Source organism: Ceratotherium simum, chromosome 20 (genome assembly GCF_057802395.1).
Source record: "Ceratotherium simum simum isolate JZ-2026a chromosome 20, ASM5780239v1, whole genome shotgun sequence".
In the NCBI taxonomy this organism is placed as follows: Eukaryota; Metazoa; Chordata; class Mammalia; order Perissodactyla; family Rhinocerotidae; genus Ceratotherium; species Ceratotherium simum.
The window spans coordinates 27,076,900-27,092,042 of NC_141919.1; the positions used below are offsets into that span (position 1 = coordinate 27,076,900).

The 15,143-nt window shown below is 33.3% G+C and overlaps 1 protein-coding gene across 5 annotated transcripts in view; it reads right to left on the reverse strand.

The window, feature by feature from the left end:
- Positions 1-15,143, reverse strand: part of BRD10 (bromodomain containing 10) — an 88,977-nt gene that overhangs the window by 13,213 nt on the left and 60,621 nt on the right. For 3 of the 5 annotated variants that reach the window (XM_087444558.1, XM_087444557.1, XM_087444559.1), the window contains 2 exons: positions 4,745-4,875; positions 4,446-4,515 (listed from right to left, as the gene is read on the reverse strand). The exons of the other annotated variants lie outside the window; for them this stretch is intronic. In XM_087444558.1, the coding sequence (XP_087300684.1) occupies positions 4,446-4,515; positions 4,745-4,875 (201 nt within the window). The remainder of the gene's footprint in view (positions 1-4,445; positions 4,516-4,744; positions 4,876-15,143) is intronic. 5 annotated transcript variants of the gene reach the window in all.

Sequence of the window (15,143 nt, forward strand, 5' to 3'; positions counted from 1 at the left end):
ACCAGGACACAAAATTTTAAAAAAGTTTTTAATTGGGCCCATTATAAATATTTTAATAAATCACTTACTAAATACATGTAAAGATACAAACATTTATATAAACTCATTTAATATGTAAATGATAAGGCTCCCTTCTGTAAAGTTTTTGTAATTTTCCCAAAGAGTGGGGAAAAAAAGAGAGAAAAGGATTGTTATCATATCCAAAAGAAGTCTTCTTAACAAACGTCCTTAGGAAATTTTACAATTATTTTATTTCAAAATGTTTCCAGCACAGAAAAGCAAACAAGCAGTCATTATTTTCAATACTATAATGCTACACTAAGAGTTAATAATTACTGACACCCCCTCCATTTGCTAAGTACTATCCTAAGTATTTCATATATATGTATTATATATATATATATATATATATATATATAATATATATATACACATATAGAAAGAGAGAGCAAAAAGGGAGAGAGAGCGATAGGGAGAGAGAGAAGGAGGGGGAGGGAGCGAGGAGTCAAGTGAGCACGAGAGCACACACTCCAGCAGTAATGAAAACCCTTCTGAAGTGTCTGCATTTTTAGTCTCACCTAACAAATGATGAAACTAACGCTCAGAGAGATTAAATAACTTGTTTAAGGTCTTATGACTTGAACCTAGACCTGCCTGATGCTGAAGTACAAGTTCTTAGAACTACATCATTACCTCTTAAAAACTGTATCACATAAATTCAATCTGACATAGGTTATAAAAACCTCTAGTAAAGATAAAACTTCGACAGTACCCATAAAATTATTTGAATAACTTAAGAACAATAAGTTTACAGAAATTATATCTCTAGGTAGCCAACTCCCTTCTCCACAATGTTAGTGTACACCTATCAAAAACATCATCATCATCATTTGCTGTCATATAATCATATTGTATTTTTTTTTTTTGGTAATAGCTTTGAGATATAATTCACATACCATACAGTCCATTCATTTTATTTCTTTCTAACAAAAGACATATAACTATATATGTTATGATCACATTTAATACGCACAAAATTAGACTTCATCCCATAGCAACTGTTAAGTGAGTCAATTTGCACATATGTAGAATATTAAGGTAGAAAAAGTACCACTCCCTAGAACAAACATCCTAAGTCTGTGCACAAATTTTCCAATTTTATATATATACAGAACCTTCAACATTTCAGTTATGGAAATTTTAGTCACATATAAACCTAAGTGATTAATAGTATAGTTCCTACTCTCCCAAAATTTTGTGCTTTAAACCAACAAAATGTTTTTGCACGTAAAAATAAAGAACTACATTTCTACCTCTGAAGTTTTTATATCTCGGAAAGGGAATTGTTTATTCGAAGAGTAGGAAGATGTGAGATTATAGGTGCATGTGCACATAAAGAATACGGAATCTAGGCTCACTGACTAATTCTTGTGTCTTCTTAGTGGCATGACAAATCACAGAATTGTGATAAAAATTTCAAGAAAAGTAATTTTTATTTCATATAATATACTAACCCAGACAGACCTTCCCTCTTTTCAAATGCTTTCTGAAAGGACCCAACTTAACAATGAGTTATACCTTAAAAGTTTATTTTTCTCAAAGAAATGTTATGAGATAATATAAAGTGCTTATTTTAACCCATGAAAACAAAACTACTAAACAATAAAAAATAAAGATGAACAAGAAATAACTTTCATATAGGGAAAACTAAGCGATGAAGATGAAAAGGCAGATGATAGCCAGGCTAAATCCTTTGTGGAATGAAGTAGGATTTTCTTTCAACAAAAAACAGAAAATAGGTATATGGAGATTTTTCCTGTGAAGGCACGTCAACAACATTATTTTTCTACTTCTCAGCTACTATTTGGCTCAGAAATGAAATAGTAAGAGTAAAAGTAAACTTTTCCTAAGCTACAAGGAGCACAAAGGGGAAAGGTATGAAGAACGAAGGTGGGGAGAATATCCTCTTTGTGCTATAATTAATTGGAAAAGTGTTAAAAGACTAGGGAGCTACGCTGAATTTCTTATAACTGAGGGTTATACAGGGAAGAATGGCAGGTGCAGAGTTAACCTGGGCAGTATGGTTGCTGTCTGGATTAGTGTGGTGGTGACGAGGTAAGGAATGCAGAGGACTAGCAGTATTATGGAACCTTAGGACTAGGTAGATGAGGCACAGGAAGGAGAGACTGTGTAGCTGAATGTTGTTATTTCAAGACATTTGTCAGCTGTGTTTGTGTCTCTACTAAATTACGACATTAAATTTTGCAGAAAAGAGTTTAAAAAAGATTAGGAAGATTTTACCTTTTGATTTTATTTTGGTTACTAAGTTTTAATTATTCCAATGCCCAGAAAATATACTACTGAACTAACTAACTGTATACAGGGAAGGGGTCATAAATATTAATCAGAGAATAGATTTCTAACTTTCACATATAATTTTGTCTTACCCACTAATCTGTGTGGAAATGTCTATGACCTTCTAACTTTATACATGTTTTTTGGCCTTCTTTCCTTTCTTTATATTGCATATTCTCAACTTGGGGTAATGATGGTATGGTATTTCACTTATATTTGAAAATGCATATTTAATCATTTTGTATTTGGAAAACAAAAAGTGTATTATTTTCATAATACAAATTATAGAACGACTGATAAAATATTTTGACTAGAAGATACACATGAAGAATACAATGACCTTGACAAAGGGCATCCCTATAACCCTGCCAGGGGTATGTGTACCTATAGTTTTTATGTTGATCAAAAGGGAGCATGGGCTTAAAAAAGTTCAGAATCACTGCTCTGGGACTGGTATTTGCGGTAAGGTGCTTTAACCGCTTGACAGTAAAAAGAGAAACTCACACTGCTCATTTATCATCTTCTTTGGTCAATATAGCAAATGGAATTAAAATAACATGTCCCTTTCTACCTAGTGTTGGTCTCAGAGTGTCAACAGTATACACCCGAACTAATGTAAAGAGAAGAAGAGTTATGAATTTTTAAAAGAAGTTAGAGGTAGTAAAAATCTGCCTTAACTTGGGTCTAATTTTTATAAAAATCTATTTAAAAAATCAAACAAATATTTCCTAAACTTTAAATCAAGTCATTAAGTAAAAGTTAGCAACTAGCTAAAGTAACACAGGGAAGTACTTGTAGAGAGAAGTAGACTTTAGACTAGAATTCTAGGTCTCCTGAATGCTAAAATCCACTCTCTTTCCACTACACAACGCTGTCTCTCTTGGCCTACACACAGACAATTCCTAAAGAAGAAAGAGACTGTATTGTGTAAGTATTTACATGTAGGTATCCCTGTAACGCAAAAATTAAAATTTCTAAAATTTATTTTGTTTAATTTGTTTAATTACAATAATACTTAAAATTATAGTGATCTAAAGTTTAAAAGTGAATTAAAAAACAAGGAAAATAGCAAGTTCCCCTATCTTCAACACATAAGAGAGAATATGGATGTAATAAAAATCAGAAAGGCTCTTACAATCTTTATCTGCACTGATCAACACAAAATCAAAGATAAAGATGATAGGTGAGGGGACGGCCTGGTGGCATAGTGGTTAAGTTAGCGTGCTCTGCTACGGTGGCCTGGGGTTTGCAGGTTCAGATCCCGGGCATGGACCTATGCACTGCTCATCAAGCCAAGCTGTGGTGGCATCCCACATACAAAATAGAGGAGGATGGGCACGGATGCTAGTTTAGGGCCAGTCTTCCTCAGCAGAAAGAGGAAAGATTGGCAACAGACCTTAGCTCAGGGCCAATCTTCCTCACCAAAAAAAAAAAAAAAAGATGATAGGTGGAAGGATTAGTAAAAGGTCATTTGTGGAAAAGTGCTATAACTGTTTCTCTAATAAGAAATATATTTGGGGCTGGCCCAGTGGCGTAGTGGTTAAGTTCATGGGCTCTGCTTTGGTGGTGTGGGGTTTGCAGGTTCGGATTCTGGGCACGGACCTGCGCACCACTCATCAAGCCATGCTGTGGTGGCATCCCACACGCAAAATAGAGGAAGATGGGCACAGAAGTTAGCTCAAGGCTAATCGTCCTCGGCCAAAAAAGGAAGATTGGCAATGGGTGTTAGCTCAGGGCCAATCTTCCTCAAAAAAAAAAAAAAAAAAGAAATAATTTAATAAACTTTATATATATAAATTTAGTCCTGACCTTTCTTTATAAACAGGTAAGTGAATATGGGGATAAATGAATTGTTTTCAATATTAGAATTCTCACTATTTCCAGGGATAAAAAATATTTTCTAAAATAATCCCAATGTGTTATGTGAACTTAATAATTCACACATTTACTGAAGGTCCCTTTAAAAAAAAGGAGCATAATATTTCTCTTTCATGAATTTACTAATAAAGTTTAATACAAAATAAAATATGAATTTCAAGCATCCACCATGGAACCAAAAGCATACAATATGGTCTAAATTTGAAGCTTACCTCAATACTTTCTCGTCCAATGTCCACAGCAGCTGTCGATTGCCAGCTCCCTTTCCATGAGATGCCCCAACTGTCAAACAGTAGAGGTTTTATAACCTCATAGGGATTACTGCAAAAAGGAGCTGGTCTGTGGTCACAAGACAAGTCCTTAATTATATTATGCAGTTTTATAAGTTTTTGACTGTGATATCTAAGGAACCATATGGGAAAAGAAACTAAAAAAACTTACAAAACTACACAATATTGTAAAATGAAAAGCTGAGTTTACGTTTGTGAAATGACTGGGGACAGAAACTTACCTTACAACTAAAGAACAACTCCATTCTGCTGTAGTAATCTGGGATGGGTATGACAGCACCAGCATAATGCTGGCTGGGGTGTTGCAAGGAGAAGGAGTTGGCAATCTACTGATGCTGGGGACATTGGACACCTAAAAGGAAGAAAAAGAGGAAAACAGATAAATTCAAGGTTTATTAAATGTCTCATCATCATGGATATATTTTTCACATTTTAATAAATTTAGATATTTTCACCTAAGTTTAACATTTAAAGTAACTTGTGTACACAAACCATCCTGTTACTTAGATTTTCTTGTAAAATTATATCTAAACAAAATAGGTATCAACAGTTATATGATGAAAAAATTAAAATCACATATAAATATACAAAGAATGCTTTTTTTTAAATTGAGAGGGTATTGGGGCCGGCCCGGTGGCGCAAGCGGTTAAGTGTGCGTGCTCCGTTGCGGCGGCCCGGGATTCGCCAGTTTGGATCCCAGGGGCGCACCGACGCACCACTTGGCAAGCCATGCTGTGGTGGCGTCCCACATAAAGTGGAGGAAGATGGGCATGGATGTTAGCCCACGGCCAGTCTTCCTCAGCAAAGAGAGGAGGATTGGCAGATGTCAGCTCAGGGCCGATCTTACTCACAAAAAAAAAAAAAAATTGAGAGGGTATTATCGTGGAGATGATAAAAACATTTTTATTAAAAAGAACAATACAAAAACATGATGCATATATAAAAGTTTCAATGTTATTTTTCTATACACTTTTACTTATAAATATGTTGTTAGAGTACAGAAACATGGATCATATGACAAAATATTTCTTGTTACAGGCTTGGTTCTTGTCACAGACATAAATCCCACGGTGGAAAAGGGATTAAATAACAATATATCATGCTTCTCAAATAAAATGCAAATAACTTTTAGAAAAGCCAAATGGATCCATACACAAAGATATCTCATTTAAAATCACTAGCAATATCCTAAGGTAGGTGCAAATAATTTAAACTCATATGTATAAAAACACAGCATAAATTAAATTAACTGTAATTAAGTATTTTATTACACTAATTATTTGACATTCTCCTTAGTCTAAGTTATATTAAATAAAGAGGTAATGAGCATTTACTTTTTTTCCCTTATTGCTTAAAGAAACTACCACCATATTCATATATTCATACATATTCACAGTTTTGGGGGTAAAAACATCGAGTTCATCTTGTTGGTATACAGTACTTTGAAAAAGTGCTAGTATGACGGAATAGTCAAATGTTTGCATATTAATATGGAAAAAGTTAAAAAGTATTTTAACATTGCCAGAGATTCTAATATGAACTATCATATGCTAGTATTTTCTCTTGAGGTACTCTCACCCATTTTCACTTAAGACTAATTTAATAGAAAAGGAAAGCATTTGTACTTTATTTTAAAGGCAAGCCACATTGAACAGCATATATAACATATAACAAACATTTATATTTCTAAATTAGCATTTAACTGGAAGCATGAAGATAAACAAATACATCAATGATAATAGTGCAAGTTTTGGTGTCACCTGGCTTTGCAGAGAGGAAAAACTGGATGACAAATCACATTTCTAGCGAGGTAGTTACTATTACTGGGGAACAAAATCTAACAATATATGTAACTGACGGTATATAACCATTTTTATTTACAAAGAAGAAAGAATCTTGGACTGGAAACTATCAACTGGCTGAGTATCTGAATTTGATTCTTTTCAGTAAATTGGTAGCAAAGCAGTTGATAAAATTTTATCAAATCTATACCTGATATCAGAAAGGTGGGTTCTCAAGCAATTCACTGCACAATTTGAATCACTAAGTAATGCTACATTTGGTATCAACAGAGCATAAAAAGTTCCATTAAGTGAAATTAAGACTGGGAATATCTTAAAGGCAGGGACACTATCCTACTTATTTTTACTTTCTCAGGCTCTATCACAACACCCAGTACAGAGCAGACCTCCAATAAATACTCAAACTACATAAAATTTCTTAGCTAACTGAGGTTTTCTCCTTGGACGCAAAAGATTTTAAAAAATTATAGAAATGTTCCTAGATATATGTCTTTCAGATATTCTGAACACACAATGAATATAATTTAACTCTTGATGATTGGTGTCATTATGAACAAGTTATTGTGTTATATTTTAATACAGTGACTCACAGGCACTGTTCAGGTTTCCAGGGCTATAACCTATAGTCCTATATTAAATGGTTATTGGCTATTAATACTTTTGGACTCCTAAGACCTGCTTTTGTAGGCTTTTTTCAATTGTCTATCAGTGTTTCATACTGTCAAATCTGCCTTAAACGCCCTAATTAAAAGCACCTGCCACTACTTGTTAGCATCACATCTTCATTAAAAGAAATTGGTTCCATGTAAGGCCTTTTCTATTTTAAGGTACTAGAGCATCCACATGTGGACTTGGTGCCCTCTCTGTAGGCTCCTTTTTACTCTCTGCCAGATTCTCGGTTAATTTTCCTTCATATATAATGTATCATTTTTTTCTTTTTCTAGAGCCTGGTAAAATAGGAGGGAAGTTTTATTAGTGTTCAATCCTCTCAGTTTTTTAATGATATTTTCCCCTAATTCACAAAAGGCATTGAACTATTCCATCTTTAAATTTTAGGGTCTTTCCAAAGATTTCAATATCTTCTGTAATATAAAAAACCAGAATGATGTGAAGCTCATTTTTTGGCCTTAAGCACTCCAAGGATTTAAATTTAATTTTCCAGAACTCTTGTCAGTGGAAGGTAGTAGGTAACTATTAAATATAATACAAATTGAACTGGGGCTTCAAAAAATATTTGACATTTAAAATGTTACTTATATTCGAAGAAGTACACGTGATATGTAATTCGAAAGGGTTTAAGGCAAATTATAAAAGCCACACTATGAAGCTCTAACTATAGAAGTATCTGTCACCTAGTTCAACTCTTCCTTGAAGCTCACTCCATGCTGGGAATATATAGCATTAATTCTCTGCCTGATGCAAAAATACTAAATGACGCTTTTCCCTTTTAACTGGAACTTTTTTTGGAAGACAAGAGGTTTTCAAATATAGTTTACATGAAAGTTTCCCTGAGGGGATTCAAAATATGCCAAGTTGCAGTATGTAGAAACAGTGAGCACTATTAACAAGGGTTAAAATCCAGTTCTTAGTCAAGCAGAGTAGTTATTAAACATCAAAAAATACCCGAAAGCAAGACTTACCATGGATAAATGAGGATAATGCATTCTCAGATAATTGAGTGATTACAGTCAATTGAAGCTTTGTCTTACCACTCATATATTGTTCTGGTTGACATTTCCTGTCATCTAGCTTTCTTTTCTCACTATTATTTTCAACATGTCAGTTAACATTTGATTCTTCATAAAGTCTATATGTTATCTGGCCCTCTATTCTACTCCCAAGTAACATAAACATATAATTAAGGGAACTGAGCAAGTGTCTAGAGTGTTTGGTGACTTCTGCATAAACACAGCTTGAAAATAAAAGATTAAATCTTTTACAGAAGGACAGGAGCTAGCCCAACCAACCCTGATTAAAATAAAAAATGTATCCCCAAGATTGGGGATAAAATCTTAAGCTCTATAAGTAAATTCCTTGAGGATAAAGACTTTGTTTCAACTCTGCATCCCTACTTTGTTCCTGGTACTATGCACAGCACACAGAAGACATTGAGGAAACATCTGCCCAATGAATAAGACTAGAATCTGTAACTAAGAGAGGTAAAGAAACTTATTTTATCTGTTGTGCAGGGTTTCCAAAAGGTCATTTTATATTTTTTAAAAGATTTAAATATGACTATTTAAAGACAAAGTGATTCCCCCCCACAGCTGAGATAGTTTTCAGTTTTGTTAACCATTAAATAGTTTACCCTAAGATCTAGAATAAGAAAACAATATACATAATCATGTAATTGTCAAGAATTTAAATAAAACTAATTTTAAGGACAATGTAGAGATTATTGCAACCACATCTATACCTAAAGCCATTAAATAAAGTTAATTAGGGCATATTTAGGACTCTGAATGTACCTAGAATTCCTTACACTGTAGTAAAATAGAATTTGTACTCTAAACAGCTGGCTATAAAACAATTTTGATTTGATGCCTCACAGGGAGCAACTGAGATATGGAATGGAGAGAAGAGGGAAAAATCCCATAATCCTTCATTATAACAGAGTAAAATTTCTTTGTTACAGGTATTAGAAAATAAGACGAATGTATAATAATTTCTTTGCCTTATATCAAGCTTTTACTATATGCAATTATGTTTTTGGGCCTATATAAATTCATATAATAAGTGAAGTTGTATACATAATTTGACTATATTTTTCCATTTACCTGTTTATCATTCCTTACTATATCTTCACTTTTTTTTTTTTTTGTGAGATCAGCCCTGTGCTAACATCTGCCAATCCTCCTCTTTTTTCTGCTGAAGAAGACTGGCCCTGGGCTAACATCTGTGCCCATCTTCCTCCACTTTATATGTGACGCCGCCACAGCATGGCTTGCCAAGCAGTGCGTCGGTGTGTGTGCGGGATCCGAACCGGCGAATCCCGGGCCGCCGCAGTGGAGCGCGCCCACTTAACTGCTTGCACCACCGGGCCAGCTCCTATATCTTCACTTTTTAAGAGTATATTCCATCATCTTTCTAAAAATGAATAAAGAAAATATATATACAACCATGTTATTTGTAACTTCTTCATTTCCTATACCAAAGAAGGTAAAAGGTAAATGGTGAACATACTTGAGAGGTCACAAATCATAATGGACTGAAGACAGCTGAGATGGATCTGAAGCTAAGGTCAAGAATCTTTTTTAACTATCTGATGGAATCATAAAGAGTAAAGGTTAATACTGACATTCACAAGTTGCATTAAATAGGAGCCTGAATTAGAAGTACATGATGTAATAAAATACTCTCAATTATGGGATCTGGTGTATGATTTCATTGATTTCTGCCTAATTTTCAAAATATCAACTTGTTTTTTCCTCATAAGTTGTTAAGAGCAGACAAAATGTGAGAATAGGGCCCTTAGCAAATACGGGCTTATGCCTGGGTTTTGCAATCCCTGCACAACTGACATTTGAGGCCAGATAATTCTTTATTCTGGGGGGCTGTCATGTGTATTGTAGGATCATTATAATGTAGGATATTTTTAGCCTTAAGTGCCAGTGCCAGCTCTTCAACTATCACAACCAAACATGTCTTGAGACACTGTTAAAAGTCTCCAGGGTGGGAGGTAGGGGGCAAAATCATCCCTAACTGATAACCACTGGCTTATATAGAACACTATGACCAAAAAATGGGGTGTCACCATCTCTGTTCTAAGCTTCTGATTTCTCTAATGTTTGGTCTAGTTAAAAAGTTCAGCCTTTGGTTAGGCAAGAGATGTATTATTATTGTATTATGAATTTAAATTATTTTAAGAACATAATATAGATTAATTTTATTTATTAGGTGAAATTCCTTTCCAATTCTCTTTAACATGACTTTTTGCATATTGTAATTATTATGCACATAGTATTTTGCATATTTTTAAAATTTAACATTTCATAAGTATTTCCATGTAGTAACAATGATCTACAAACATTTTATTTTACTAGTTATATGATATATCATTGTATTAATATTACTGTTTGGTTAGTCATCTCCCTACTCTTGGACATATGGGCTTTTTCCAAATTTCCACTATTAGAGGTACTCTGCTGAACACACTATTGTGTAAATTACTTTTTTAGGGGGCCAAAATAAAAGTTAAATCCCAAATAGGATTATAGGATGGAGGAGCACAGGCAGTTTTATAGCTTTTCTTACATACTGATTATGAAATTTAGAAATATTTGAAGTCTGTCTTAAATCCTGCTTAGTGTTGAGGTGCTTAAATTTCTAAAAGATGTATTAGAAAAGATATGGTCTTATATTTTAAATTTTAGTGTATGTATGTTGATAACACTATCATTATATAATCTAGACAAGGTTTCTTTTCTTATAAATAACATCTTATTTTTGTCAAATGTTCACTTTTTCTTATATCCAATCTCTACACAGATCTTTCCTTATTAAAGAAAAAAAGATTGAAACCTCTTTGAAGATCTAAACTATGATATAAAACATAAGGAAATTAAGCAGATATGAAAAAAAAAGGGGCACAAAAAAACTCAGAAATATAACCGCTTCTGTTTAAGCCTTGCAAAATCTTCCAATTTTGATTATTTAGAAAGCCATAATGTCTAATAAATTTCAAATATAATAGGATCAGGCAAATTTATCAATATCTTAGCTCCTTCTAGAAAACTCATGAATTTCCTAGATTAAAAAGGATATTTTCCAAATAATGAAGCAAAATACAAATTTTATCTCTTGACTAAAACCACAAAAATAAAAAACAATAAAATGTTACAATTTCTTCTGTAGCTCACTAAAGAATACTATCATCTAAATAATAATAAGAAAGACAAAATTAAAGGACTTTGTCATACTACAATATTTCTATTTATCTCAACCAGATGCCTCACTGTAAACAAATCTCAGGTAGATAATAATTAGGTCTAGCACTGTAGGATCTAAAGGATGTTAAGCTTTTATTGAATAAGCTCCTAAATAAAGTAATGGGATCAAGTGAACTAGAGCAAACTCAAGAAAATTAAAGCATTTCTCTCCTCACATTACTAGCCATAAATGGAATTAGTTGTCTTGCAAGAATGAGTAAACAACCTAAATTTTAAAAGACTGTAAATCTTCCAATACAATGAGTAGCTTAATGGCAAAAACCTTTAAAGGTTACTTTAATGGAATGTTGACCTAGGTGAGGAAACAGAATAATTTTTCCTTGTTGCTTTGGTAGGAAAACTATGTGGAAAGGCCCTGCAGAGAAGCAGCCACCTAAAGCAGCCAGGTGTTTATATGAATCCATTTTAAATTCTCTATCATATATATAATTTCTATCCTTAGTAATGGCATTTATGACAACCAAATGTTCATATGGAATATATCCTCTTTGGTATTGAAACCATTATTGTAGCTATGAAAATTGACGTTGAATAACAGAATTGGTTTTCACTCTAAATACTATTTTAGTGTTGACAGTGATATTCTCTTACGAAGATCAACATTAACACTTCATTTGTCTGGCAAAAGTAAAGGAAGCCCACAAGGCGTGGAATCAGTTAAAATGGCTATCACTATCACCAAGTTCATGCATTTCATGATTAAGAAAGTCCCTTAGGTCCTTACCATGAGCCCAATTCTAATAAATATGGTTACTTGCTTTGTAATTCACAGTATATCAGCTAAGGCAAGTACATAGATACATACAGGAAATGACAGGTTGACAATGAAAAAAGTGACAGAACAAAAGCAAAAATACAAACAAACAAAAACTTTCAAAATATATGGCATAAAGGCCTTTTGGTGAATATTTATAGAGTTACTGATATCAAGAGATTTTCAGCGTATCATTACCATTATGGATATTCATAATGATCTTTCAGTCATCAAGAAACCGTTAAATTGTGCTCAACATAGTACAAGGAGGCAGGGAAGTTTTTCATTAAATGATTAAAATAAGAGTTTTAGTACTGAAGGTTTAGGTTTCAGTTATCTAGAAAATTCAGTTAAGTGGAACACCTTATTCCCAAATGATGCCAGACAAAGAAACTAGTATTTAATATTAAAATAAACATTCAATAAAGTTAATTCCTACAACTCGCATCTATCACACTCAGTATTAGCTTTTGTAAAAAATAAGGAATGATACTGAGATGCAAACTTTTACTATTTCCTTTATGTTGTATGGCCATTTCATTGGTTGAGATAAGCTGTTCACGAAAACAATCTTTTAGGCAGTTTATTTATTTTTTATTTTTTTATTTTTTAATTTTTTAAAATTTTTTGTTTATTGCAGAAACATTGGTTTATGACATTGTAAAAATTTCAGGTGTACATCATTGTACTTCTATTTCTGCATAGATTACATCATGTTCACCACCAAAATACTAATTACAACCCATCACCACACACATGTACCGAATTATCCCTTTCACCCTCCTCCCTCCCCTCTTCCCCTCTGGTAACCACCAATCCAATCTCTGTCCCCATGTGTTTGTTTATTGTTGTTATTATCTACTACTTAATGAAGGAAATCATACGGTATTTGACCTTCTCCCTCTGACTTATTTCACTTTGCATTATACCCTCAATGTCCATCCATGTTGTCACAAATGGCTGGATTTTGTCGTTTCTTATGGCTGAGTAGTATTTAAATTAAAGAGAAATAGCCTATATGTTGGTAATCCCAATAAGATTATTCCCACTAAGTACAGTTCCAAGAATTTCTATTTCTTGAAGAGCAGAAATCACGTTTTAAAACTAATAGGCAAATACCAGGAGTCAAATTTAGAGACACAAAATTTAATCAATCAAACCTTATAAATAACCTCAAATTTTCTGATAAACATGCTCCCAAGGACTACAGTTTAAGTATTTGTAATTTATGTTTTCTTTTATTCTTCTTCTACTTGTTCCTGTGAAGGAAGGCAATATGCTTATACCTCATACCACCGATGGAAGGGAGATGAATGGCGTTACAGAAAGACTCCAGGATGCTTGCAGAAGTCTTTTTCTCTTACAATACATGCCATAAGTACATAAATCAATTATGCTTTAAACTATCCATTAAAAACAAATAAAATACCCTAATTTATAATATGGGAACAAATTAAGACGCATATATTATGTTTAACTGCAGCATAAAAAACAATTAGCAAATTTATTTAACAGAATTCTGTTTAGAGGCATGAAGTACGGACAACTCACTAAAAATAAACAGCTTCTGCAAAAATCTATAAATATGCTGATTAAAAGACTTTTTTCCTATTAAAGAATAGAATCAGTCCTTTATGAGCATGTAATATCAAATATATTAAAAAAAAACTTTTGGGGGCCAGCCCTGTGGCTTAGCGGTTAAGTGCGCGCTCCGCTACTGGCGGCCCGGGTTCGGATCCCGGGCGCGCACCAACGCACCACTTCTTCGGCCATGCTGAGGCCCACATACAGCAACTAGAAGATGTGCAACTATAACATACAACTATCTGCTGGGGCTTTGGGGAGAAAAAAGGAGGAGGATTGGCAATAGATGTTAGCTCAGAGCCGGTCTTCCTCAGCAAAAAGAGGAGGATTAGCATGGATGTTAGCTCAGGGCTGATCTTCCTCACCAAAAAAACAAACAAACAAAAAAAACCAAAAAACCTTTGGCTGAGGGGAAAATATTCTAATATAAATCTTGTTTGAGAAATATATCACAGAGGTAAATTTTAAAACACCTGGTGTTCCATATCAAGAGATTGCCCAGATACCAAACTTTATATACATGAAAAACATAAGTTTAATAAGGGTCTAAATCATTTTTAATGGAAATATTTCTAAAATATGCAATTTTCTGCATTCTCAGATTGTATATTGAACATAATGTCTTCTTATTAATTGATGGCTACCATTATGAACATTATTCTGTCTCCTAGATTATAGTGATATTTTCAGGGGTATCACATGAGAGACTTCTGAAATGTTTAAGGCTGATTTTCCCTGTATTATATAGCCTCAGAAGGTTGTACTTTTATGGTACTTCAGTCTCCTCCCTTCAGAGTGCTACCAATTTTTCTTTTCTAAACAGCATATAAAATGACTACTATAAATCTGCTGATACGAAGCTTGCTCTATCACTAACCTTATTTTATAAATAATTCTAGATTAAAAGGTTCTGAACAAAGACCTAAAAGTGGTTTCATGACACTCATAAGACATAGAACAAACGAATTTTTAAATGATGATTGATTTTCTTCAATGCTTAAAGTCTTCCCCATTTATTTATTGGTGTGTAATTGTGTTTCAAATCTGTGAAACAAGTTAACTATATGCCAGTTAAATGGTTATTACTGATTTAATAAATAACAGAATTGAGTGTTTTTCCAAGGGTTGAGTGAATAAATATAATGTCCTTATATTCTATTCTCTCAAAAATAAAAAATGAAAGTAAAGATTAATTGTGAATTTAGAATACACAGTGAAAAACAGACCTTTAGCTGATAAAGGTTCTTAAAAAAGACATATTGTTAAGCATGTATCAAAAACATCTGGGGGCAGGAATAAACAATTTACATCTGTTATTTATGTCACAGCTAATTAAAATTTTATGTTACTAAGCAATAAACTTCCATTAAAAGCACATAATTATTAATTAAGAATGTCTGCAAGGTAAGCATTACCCAAAAAACTACCAGTCAGAAACCAACCAACCAGTATACTGGGAAATATCTAAAACTATACCTGATATAAACCAGGCAAACAAAATTAATTTACTTGCCCTGGCACCATTTTTGTT